We start from the raw sequence: 11,429 nt of genomic DNA on the forward strand, positions 1-11,429 counted from the left end.
GGAGACGCCTAGCTGACCTTGGACTAACCTCAATTACATACTACACGTTTGTGCCCACAGCATTCATCCAAGCTATGCATGCATGCGTGCGTGCGTGCATGTGTTTTAGAGAAGTGGAGGTGATCTCAGTGTTGTGTTTGAGTGCGTGCATGTGTTTTAGAGAAGTGGAGGTGATCTCAGTGTTGTTTGACTTCTTGTATTTCAGAAAGGCCAGAACCTGGAGCCATTCATCCAGGCTTTCTTTAACTCCTGTGAGTCTCCTAAAGCCAAACCCAACCGGCAAGAAATCACCATCCTCAGTCCCAGCACTGACAACAAAATGGTACGCAGAGGGTTAGAACCACTGCCCTACCTTATTTATTGAGAAGGAAATGGAAGTGTAGACCTAACTGACCGTGCTCAGTATCCGGGGGGATGTATACACTAAATCATTGTGGTTTTTCTCTGTCAGATAAACCAAAGTCTCTTGCTAACACTCTTATCTAGGATTTTTTCTTTAAAAAAAATTCTTCAGTGTCTCTCTACAATAGGGGTTCCAAAACCTTTCCATGCCAAATAGCTAAGTGAATGTCATAATCCAGTCCAGAGTTATGAAGAGTTTTGAATAATAACAAATTAAGACACAACTAGATACATAGGAAATGTATATATAGTATGTTAGTATGTATATACTATATGTATGTATAGTATGTTTCTCACCACTGACTGACTGTTTCATTACATTTAGATAAATAAATGGATCCGATTCCTGACACAAGAGAATATATGCACAAATCTTAAGGTCATGCACTGTTGGATCTGACGCAAGGACATTATAGGCAGTATAGTAGGCCTCAAGCATTAACCCCCAACCAGCAAGATCTAGACATATGGGTTGCCAGGGTTGCCTTACTTAGAGTCACAATTAAGTTCAAATCCATGACTGTGAAAACTGGAATGTTAACGAATGACAGTTCAATGTTATACAAAAACAAAAAGCAGTGTTGGAACTCGGTCCTGATTTACCGAATCATGTACGTCAAAGCGATCCCGGCGCTGCATGAACGGTCTTTTGGTTGACTGACGGCTTCACCGATTCCCTCGTAGCTGATCGGAGATCTGTTTAAGAACAACGCAAACCTCCCCGAGAGCTGTGAGAGGAAACACAACCGGAACTGCTTCATGGAGATGATGCCTGTGAGTGGCATGTACGACTACCTGATGTATGTGGGTGAGTGGGACAGTCACTGTGGTCATTACTATCAACTACCTGATGTATGTGGGTGAGTGGGACAGTCACTGTGGTCATTACTATCAACTACCTGATGTATGTGGGTGAGTGGGACAGTCACTGTGGTCATTACTACCAACTACCTGATGTATGTGGGTGAGTGGGACAGTCACTGTGGTCATTACTATCAACTACCTGATGTATGTGGGTGAGTGGGACAGTCACTGTGGCCATTACTATCAACTACCTGATGTATGTGGGTGAGTGGGACAGTCACTGTGGTCATTACTATCAACTACCTGATGTATGTGGGTGAGTGGGACAGTCACTGGTCATTACTATCAACTACTTGATGTATGTGGGTGAGTGGGACAGTCACTGTGGTCATTACTATCAACTACCTGATGTATGTGGGTGAGTGGGACAGTCACTGTGGTCATTACTATCAACTACCTGATGTATGTGGGTGAGTGGGACAGTCACTGTGGTCATTACTATCAACTACCTGATGTATGTGGGTGAGTGGGACAGTCACTGTGGTCATTACTATCAACTACCTGATGTATGTGGGTGAGTGGAACAGTCACTGTGGCCATTACTATCAACTACCTGATGTATGTGGGTGAGTGGGACAGTCACTGTGGTCATTACTATCAACTACCTGATGTATGTGGGTGAGTGGGACAGTCACTGTGGACATTACTATCAACTACCTGATGTATGTGGGTGAGTGGGACAGTCACCTTTCATCTTCATTGCATGATATAAGACTAAATAAAGACAAATGGCCCTATTTTCGCCAGTGCACAGTCCCTTATCCCTGTACTTCTTTGCCTTTTTTTTTTACCATTTTGAATAGTTCAAATGGCCGATCTACAAGATCACAACGTATTGATGTAGATCAGCTAGTTGAACAATTTTAATAGCAAAAAAGGCAAAGAAGTTTAGTGATAGTTGAACAGACAGTCCAGTTGAACGAAAATAGGGCCGTAAGAGCACTATCTTGCATGCCGTCTTGCCCCTTATCCCTAAACTTAGTGGGAAAATCTTACTATTTTGAAAAACATTTTGAAATTGTTCAACTAGGCGCGGATCTGAATTAACATGTTGTGAGCTTGTAGATCGGCTACAAATTGGAAATGAAAAGGACTGTGTGTGTGTGTGTGTGTGTGTGTGCGCGTGCGTGCGTGCGTGCGGACAGGTCGGGTGGTGTTCCACATGCCCGACTGGCTCCATCACATCATGTCGACGGGGAGGATCCTGCTGAAGAACACGTTCGAGGCCTACATGGACCAGTACATGCACTTCAAGCTGGACCAGAACCTCCAGGAGCACCGCATGGTGTCCCTCATCACACAGCTCAGAGGTAGGACTGTCTGTCCACCAGTCTGCGTTCACTTGTATTACTGTATTTGTGAGGGCCAAATGTCCCAACAAGAACAGTTGATTTGTTTTAGAAATACCCATTGTACGGGCAACTTTCCTGGTCTTCACCTTTTTGTTTTTTAACGTTACCCTTGTCAAGGCTAACGGGTAATTAACAAGGGTCTTGCTCAGGGACCCTTCGACGCTTAGCCAGAGCTGCAGGTTCCAACCAGGGAACTGTTTCCCAGGACACATTACTACCCATTCAGCTATGGCTGCCAGTGTACTGTATATACAACCAATTTAGACCTGGATAGGTTACTATACCTTTCAAGCCAGGGACATTGCATTGATATTTGATGTTTTTCCAGTAAACTTAGGTCAGGATTTAGAGGCGTTTTTAAGAATCGGCCTTGGGTCTAAATGGGATCATAAAACCGTAGCTGTTGAAGACACTAGGGAAAAATATGGCAGTGGAAAACATTTCCAGAAAGACAGAAAGACTGTTTTACTTTATTTGGATGCTGTTCAAAGCCACCCTCTGCAGTTCTCAATCTCATGAATTAGTTCCACAACACAAGTGCTTCATTTTATATTGGATTCACGCTGCTTTTCCTACCACTGTGAGGTGCTGACATGCCTCACACCAGTGACGGCTGTATAATGCTACGTATATTATGACACAGTTGATGTGTCCAAGGCACCTGATGTTCACCACAATGTTAAACTTTAGTCTAGTAGAGTATAAATACGGTACGGTGTCACACTATGGTTAACCGCTGATAAACCACAAAGTCTCCAAGTATACACGTTTTACAAAAACAACATGCTCCAAAACAACCGTGTGTGTGTGTGTGTGTGTGTGTGTGTGTGACTGTGTGTGTGGGACTGTGTGTGTGTGACTGTGACTGTGTGTGTGTTGTTTTCATGCATGCTTTTTCTTGTGTGTGGGTGTTTCTATATTTGGACTGATGCATTCAGGCCATGCGAGAATGGAGGCATTTACAAAGGAGACCGTTGGTAGTCATTTCTGCCTGCCCTTCCTAACAGATGGGTGTAATTTTAGGATTTAGGATAAAGCTACGGTTAGACCCCTAATGGTTGGCAAGGCTGTGGCATTTAGTGGTGAGTGGGTGTTTAAGAGTTCCATCATGCACATCACTGGAATATCCTCACAATTGTGTGTGTGTGTGTGTGTGTGTGTGTGTGTGTGTGTGTGTGTAACGATGCTTTGCCGTCCATGCACGTTGTAACTGGCTGCTCTCCCACTGTCAAACTGCACTGGCAGTGTTTATGTCCTTTGTACAAGGTATTCCTGTACTTCTCATTATGTGGACATAAATAAACATTTCAAATGTGTGTGTGGTCTACTCTGAACACTCACTGGTAGAGACATGTCAGGGAGGCACTGTCACACAAACTTTGCCTTCATGCAGCGTTCACAGTGGCAGCTACTGTACAAAGAGATATAGGCTGCAAGTTGAGACCAATTGCTCAAATCAGTGACGAGGAAAATGTGGAACAGAGAGTGTGACTTTCCTAAATTACTGTATAATGTAGGTGAGAGCAGGAGTTGACCTTGTGAGACTTGGAGGGGCCCGGACGGAAGTCAACCCACAGAGCCTAGTCCTTCCATGCGCAAGCGTACCTCCCAGCCCTGGCAGAGTAGTTCTGGAGTAGTTCACTTCCAACGGATTGTGTGGCCCTGGTTTTTCCTTAGTGGGACTGATTGAGGGTAGCTACTGGGACGTAAGTCGGGACTTGATATAGGGTAAATGTTTGCATGTGTGCATACCGGTATTTACTTTTTTTTTTACCTTTGCAAAGTTGCAATATTTTCAAGGATTAGATTCAATCTATTGTAAGTAAAGTAAAGAGGGGGAAATTCTTATTTGTCCAGGATTGTCAGTGTTTCAGTTAAACCTTCTCATTGCACTTGACTTGCGAGTCCTACACGCTTGTTTAAAAAGCACACACGTGTGAACTGAGTGGTGCAATTCCCCCCCCCCCCCTCTCTCTCTCTCTCTCATTAGAGACACAGCACTACCCCTCTCTCTGTTTCTGGCGCCCCCTACTGGTATAAATAAGTCACATACTCGTGCTCACACAGGTAAACGGACATTGCTGGTTGTAGGAGTGGTTGCACCACTCAAAAAGAGTTTGGGGGGATGGGGGAGTGGGTGGGAGAGGATGAGTAAGCTACGTATACTGTACTGTCCATGTTTGTATTGTCTATTGTGTAACTGCACTGTATGGTATGTAATGTTTTGCCTGTGTATAGGACCCCCTCTAAAATGAGATGCTGCATCTCAAGGGGATATCCTCTCAATAAAGGTCTGACCAAAAAGTCTGGTGGAGGGTGCCTGGCTCTCAGCAGCAGGGCTGTTGAACTGTGAGGCATATAGCGTGTTCCTCTGCATGCCCTACAGACAGAAGCAGCAGGTGATTCCATGTGTGTTGACGGAGGCACGTGGACTCAATACCATCACATAGCAGTGACGACATTACACATGAGTGTATGGGGGGGAAAGCAGGGGGGAAATTGGCAAGGGTAGAAAAACAAGGAGAGAGAGAAGGATAAGACAATCGAGGGTGGTCAGAGAGAGGTGGGAGAGAGGGAGAAAAACAAGTATCATTATTGCAAACCAGAACTCCCTCAAGGACCCTAACCTCCCTCCCCCCCTCCCGGGGTCCACGGACCACTGCATTAATGTAAACAGTGATGTACAGTGGTCCTCGAGGAGGTTCAATACACCTAGGGTGTAGGGTCAATACAAACTCTTATCCAACGATAACGATATGTGTCTGAGACGCAGAATGTCATAAAAGTGGTCCGTGGCTTAAACGCTGAATAAATAATGGATCTTGATGTGAAAAGGTTGAAAGCCACTGATGTGTACCTGTGTTGTGTCCATTAGACGCTGTGTTCTGTGAGATCACGGAGGAGAGGAGTGTGGAGGACAAGCAGATCAGAGCCAAGCAGACGTTTGAGGAGATGATGAAGTATCTGCCAGGTGGGTTCCTGTCCTGAGCACCATGCTGCCTGTCGCTCAGTGCAGAGACGGTACTGTACGATAACCGTGGTTCCTGAACACCATGCTGCCTGTCGCTCAGTGCAGAGACGGTACTGTACGATAGCCGTGGTTCCTGAACACCATGCTGCCTGTCACTCAGTGCAGAGACGGTACTGTACGATAACCGTGGTTCCTGAACACCATGCTGCCTGTCACTCAGTGCAGAGACGGTACTGTACGATAGCCGTGGTTCCTGAACACCATGCTGCCTGTCACTCAGTGCAGAGACGGTACTGTACGATAGCCATGGTTCCTGAACACCATGCTGCCTGTCACTCAGTGCAGAGACGGTACTGTACGATAGCCATGGTTCCTGAACACCATGCTGCCTCCAGAGACCTTAAATTGGAACAGATTATACCGAGTTTCTGTTTAATCTCGGTTCCTATATACTCGGTCTTAAAGAGACCTTAAATTGGGTTATGAGCCACTGCAATAAAGCACTGATTCTTCATTTCATGGACCCTCAGTTTAAAATGCATTAGACTACACAGATTAACAGACTAACGAGTTTCATCTCTGGGACCCCAATCCATACTGTGATCATATCGTCAGTGTTCATTAACTCTCTCTGTGTCTGTCTGTCTGTCTGTCTGTCTGTCTGTCTGTCTGTCTGTCTGTCTTCCACGTCCAGATTTTGTGGGAAAGTGCATCGGTGAGGAGAATAAGTACGAGGGCATCAGACGTCTCTTTGACGGCTTCCAGCAGCCTCTGCTCAACAAACAGGTCGGCTGAGAAACGAGCACTAAAACAAACACCAAATGTTAAAATATGGAGATGAGAGGTTTCTGGCCGACGGCAACGATATGTTAAGTTGTAATGTGTGTGTGTACTGTGTTCTCAGATGACCTATGTGCTGCTGGACATCGTTGTTCAGGAGCTGTTTCCAGAGCTCAGCAAGGTAAGGCTAGAAAGCCTGTCTGTCACAGAGTGATGCAAGCGGAACACATGGTTCGCGGTTGTAACATTTAGTTCTGAGTGGTTGTAATTTAATTTGGGCTTTGTGTGTGTGAGAGAGAGGTAACACCCGAGTCACACGGTTGACTCGACACACATGGTGACGACCATGGCAATCTAAAACATCCCCGTCACCTTCCCACTGTCACCAGCAGACAATACAATAAACACAGTAAAAATCCTCAGTGTTACAGATCCATTTGGTTTGATCGATTGAATACTTTTTTAACACGTTTGAAAACAGTACAGCAGTACCGTAACAGAACAATGCTAAAAGGATACCACAAAAAGCCCCAAGGGGCTTGTTTCCCTTTTCTTATTTGTACACTATCTTAGTTATACATGTACATAAAATCCATGTTTGTTCCGTTATTTGTCTTTATTTGGACGGGAGAGTTCATACTGTAATGCAAATACACCGGATTTAGCACCCGTAGTAGTGGAGGGGGACTACTCCAAGTTCATGCCCCAACTTGCCTATTGTTGCTACTCTTACTGTCTAAACAAATATAGACTTCACACAGGAAGCAACTGACGTGGCTAGTAATGTATTGTAGATGGGATTGTGTGTGTGTGTGTGTGTGTGTGTGTGTGTGTGTGTGCGTGTGCGTGCACTAGGCCTAACACCTGTATGTGTTCTTCTGTGTTCACTGCAGGGAGCCAAGGAGCCTTCTACAGACATCTGAAACATACTGTGTTCACTGCAGGGAGCCAAAGAGCCTTCTACAGACATCTGAAACATACCGGCTTCATGGAAGTGCAATGCTAAACTCATTACACTGGCTCTGGCGCCATCTCAGCATTCCAATGTATCACCATGCACTAATACATACTTACATAAAGATTATATTTATTGAATTAACTGTTGTGTGGTTGTCATTTCTCTTCTTTTTCCATATACTCCCTTTTTATTAAGTCCTTCATTATTATCAACTTAAAATGAAGAGTATGCGCATGCATAAAATGAGTGGCAAATCGAGTGGCAAAGTGACTTTAATGTCGTTTAATGCAATCAGATAGGACTTTTCTGTTTGGATGTATGGGCTGTCAAAGCCAGAAAGTATTTTTCAGTAGGCGTTCCCGAGTGTGTGTTCCCCTGCCCTGACTGTGGGAAACGGTGTGAATCCCGCATCGGACTATACAGTCATCAAAGGACCCACACATTGTAGCAGAAGTCATCATCGGCCACGATGGACTACCTCAAGTAAGTAAGCAAGTGTGTGTGTGTGTGTGTGTGTGTGTGTGTGTGTGTGTGTGTGTGTGTGTGTGTGTGTGTGTGTGTGTGTGCTAGCCTACAGGGTATTGTGATGCATCTAGTGCAGTAGTTGGAGTGAAGGTTTTATGCGTACTTCCCTCTCTCTTTCAGATACTAGCCCTTGCGGTGAACGGAGAAGCAGCCTCTAAATTAGTTTTAAACTAGGCCTGCAACAACCATTGATCTTTCTTGACTGGTGAGTACATAACTGAATAGTTTTTGCCGTTTAGTTTAGTTTGCACACAGAGGGCCAGAGGGCACAGTGAGAGAGGGGCAGAGGGCGTGACCGTGACAAAGACACTGCCGACAGCACCTCCACAGGCACAATGTGACAGAGGCCTCAGTGCTGTCGACACATTAAACAGTTTCTTCATACTGTAGGACGTCAGCTTTAGTGTCTTAAGACGTATGGCTGAGTTATATTTAACTCTGCACAGGTAGCCACAGACGTTAAGACGGCGTTATTAATTTGCCTTTATCCGGAGTTTAAAAATATATATTCACCTGTTTTTAGCGGACACAACAGAGGTCTATGGTGCCACAAAAATGGACGACTTCTATTTCCGGTTCAAATGGCAGACAACAAGAGCTCGTCATCTTTGCTTATTCCGTTCATTTGTCTGGCACGTTCCACCTAGCGCCCCCTATGGTAACTGGCGTCTCCAGTTTTAACCAGGGGGGCAGTCAGCCAGATATTTCGTGAAGCCTCATTTGAAATCGGTAGTTCATATAAGGGCCTGTTGTGGTGCTGGACTGGACCCAAAAAGCCCCATAGCTCCATAGAGGCCCATGTATTTTGGCCCAACTTCACCTAGACTGTATTACCTTAATAAACATGGTCATGAATACTTTCTTCTTCCAGTCACTAGTTTAAAGTCTAATTTCTAATGTCATAATATTCTTTTTGGAAAATTATGGTCCCATTCATTAAAAAAATGACCATAAAGAAAAAAAAACATCGCGTATGTTCTGAGGGGCGTGGCTACCGTTACAGTCTATGATCGGGATTCCCCTCCCACTCGAGTCAAAATAAAAACCAACGGAGAAGAAGGGGGAAAGTCCCGCCTCGTTGTCTGGGCAGCCAATGGCCAGCTGGTCCAAAACGGAGCCAGCCAATGGCCAGCTGGTACCAAACGGATCTAGAAAGATGGCGACTTACAATGCAGGAATAACAGGCTTCATTTTACGTCCATGTTAGACCCGGCGAACGCTTTGTCCATATTTTTTACAGTCTATGGTTTTAAAAGGAGATCAATAGGAATTGCAAAAAGGCGGTTTATTTTACCTTGCTCAGAATCTGGGAGGTAAGGTGGGAACTTGGAAGGGGTTTGGTGTTGACTGGCATGGACTGTCAAATATTGATTCATCATTTATGAATGTATGGGTGCTATTTCATCATACTGTTCTCATTTAGAACTTGGTGTTCCTTTTGTCAAAGGGAGCATAAACACCTTGCCCTGAAGGCCTGCCTTTGATTGAATCAACCCTTGGATCAAGGTATTATATAAAAGGCCATGTCAGTGATGCCACACCTATTGTTTCTTTGTCATGGGACCCCTGGGGCTGGCTTGAGAGAGAGAGAGAGAGATTATGTAAGTGTGCTTTTTTCCAATAGCAATAGCCGACAGGGATATTCATGAACGAGATTTTGGCCGGCTGAAAGTGTTGGTCCTCCACATCTTTGGAGAAATTATTCATAAAACACGAGTGATAACCATCTTCTCCCACTAGCTTGAAACTGCTCAACCTTCCATTCAGAGGTGCCTCTTACTGTATGCCCATATTTTAACTTTTTGTGTGGTTTTTCTTTTTCTACTTGATCATACTACACTAGTGTCAAAATAGCAGATTTTGTCGATCTGCTATTTTTGTCGTCCTTCAGAAGAAACCATAGACTATTTGTCTTTAGCACTAACTCAGAAATGTAGGCTTTTTTGGAAGTTTTAAAGCTTCCCTTACTTGCTCATAATGTGTTGACAGTACAAATACTGTATTTGACAATACAGCCGGGGAAGAAAAAACAATAGTAATACAATCTATAGGAAAGTTTCATGTTGATCTTGTCAGATTTACAATTTACGCTTGTTCTACAAAACAATTTGAATTACATTCAAGAGAGGAGGTTCCATTTAGATCTCGTTCAGCCTGAAATACAGGCCAGTTTAAATTTGAGAATTTGGAGTATTATTATTAATAGTATTTATAGGCAAGAATATAATTTATAAATATAATAATTATTCATGGCCATCAAATAGGTTTAATTAAAAAATAGGGAAAAGTACATTTGAGCGAGGTGCATGAGCAGAGGCCCCCCCTGCAAGCCTAAAAAAAAGCCTAAACAATGGGTAGTATGGTCTTAAGGAAGTTCCCCAGACGTGTGTGCGCGTGTGTACGATTCTTCAAAAGGTCGAGAAGTGCAGTGTGTCTGTATGTAGGCTTTTTCAACAGCCACCCACACTCACAAAGAAACCTTAATGATCAGTCATACTCTTAAGTCCGCGGCAGGTGCAGCTCATACAGGAAATGCAAAACCACAAACAAAAGCCTGTTACAAATGTTCAAGTGTGCCTCGATCAGCAGGCATTTCAAGTGATATCATTTTAAGCCTAGATCCTAAAGTGAGCTATGCAACATAAATAATTCAGTTTTAATACATTTCCATAATTATGTTCAACAACGGATAATACAAACATATGACCAGAGGGGATATGAATATCGGAGCCATGGGTTTGTCTCATGATTCCCTAACCCATCCCCCCTCCAGTAAATCTTTAGAACCCTGTTTGTAACCATTTATTCTAAAGTAACCCTAGCTGCAACAACAACAAAAATACACCCTGACCTTTTTTTAAAGAACATCAATCCTGAATTCAGATGTCTAGCCATCCATCATTTGTGATAATTTAAAATGTACTTGTGTCCTGTTTATGACCCACATTTCCATGTCTTCACATGGCTGCTTGCTAAATCCGTTATTTCCTATTTGTTTGTGTGTGTGTGTGTGTGTGTGTGTGTGTGTGTCTCTCTGCTGCCATGCCAGCTGTGTTGAAGCCCAATGAGGTGGACTAAGCCGAGGTTTCCTGAGAATAAAAGCTGGTGTTGTGTGAGAGATTCCCCACACAGAGGGGGCCTTGTTCCTCAAATCACAGAGGTTGTGTCCAGAAAGCTGTGAGCGGTGCTGATTTACAATGGCAAGGATAAGAAAACCCTCATTACAGAAAAGACAACTTCAGATTTGTGCGAAAACAAGTGCCTTTAAAAGCTGCAATCTGGTCTCCCTCCTCCTCCACTGAGATGCTTTTGGAACTTGGTGGGGATATTGGTTGACAATATCAATTGTTATTTGAAGCAGACGCTCCCATCTTTATTGACCTTTGGATAATGTTACAATTACCTCTTTCCTTTCATTTGGGAGACATAAAACAAATTGTAACTTACTAACTTTCATAAGATGTGTATTTGTACAGTTGTAGCCATTACAGAAAGAATTGGCTGAGTCTGACCATGATACTGACAATGATACTGACATGATACTATTACTGACCATGATACCGACATGATACTGACA

The 11,429-nt window shown here is 43.8% G+C and overlaps 1 protein-coding gene across 6 annotated transcripts in view; it reads left to right on the forward strand.

The window, feature by feature from the left end:
- LOC310876203 (sorting nexin-14-like) overlaps window positions 1-7,468 on the forward strand; it is a 30,592-nt gene extending 23,124 nt beyond the window's left edge. For 5 of the 6 annotated variants that reach the window (XM_083789654.1, XM_083789658.1, XM_083789656.1 and 2 more), the window contains 7 exons: window positions 206-322; window positions 1,087-1,210; window positions 2,412-2,576; window positions 5,494-5,589; window positions 6,284-6,375; window positions 6,494-6,550; window positions 7,263-7,468. In XM_083789654.1, the coding sequence (XP_083645780.1) occupies window positions 206-322; window positions 1,087-1,210; window positions 2,412-2,576; window positions 5,494-5,589; window positions 6,284-6,375; window positions 6,494-6,550; window positions 7,263-7,292 (681 nt within the window). In that variant the 3' untranslated portion in view covers window positions 7,293-7,468. Of the gene's footprint in view, window positions 1-205; window positions 323-1,086; window positions 1,211-2,411; window positions 2,577-5,493; window positions 5,590-6,283; window positions 6,376-6,493; window positions 6,551-7,262 lie in introns of those variants that run through there. The other variant, XR_014570708.1, reaches the window with a different exon arrangement.
- The last annotated feature ends 3,961 nt before the right edge of the window (window positions 7,469-11,429 follow it).

This window comes from Protomyctophum parallelum (genome assembly GCF_964188405.1).
Source record: "Protomyctophum parallelum genome assembly, chromosome: 19".
Lineage (NCBI taxonomy): Eukaryota > Metazoa > Chordata > Actinopteri > Myctophiformes > Myctophidae > Protomyctophum > Protomyctophum parallelum.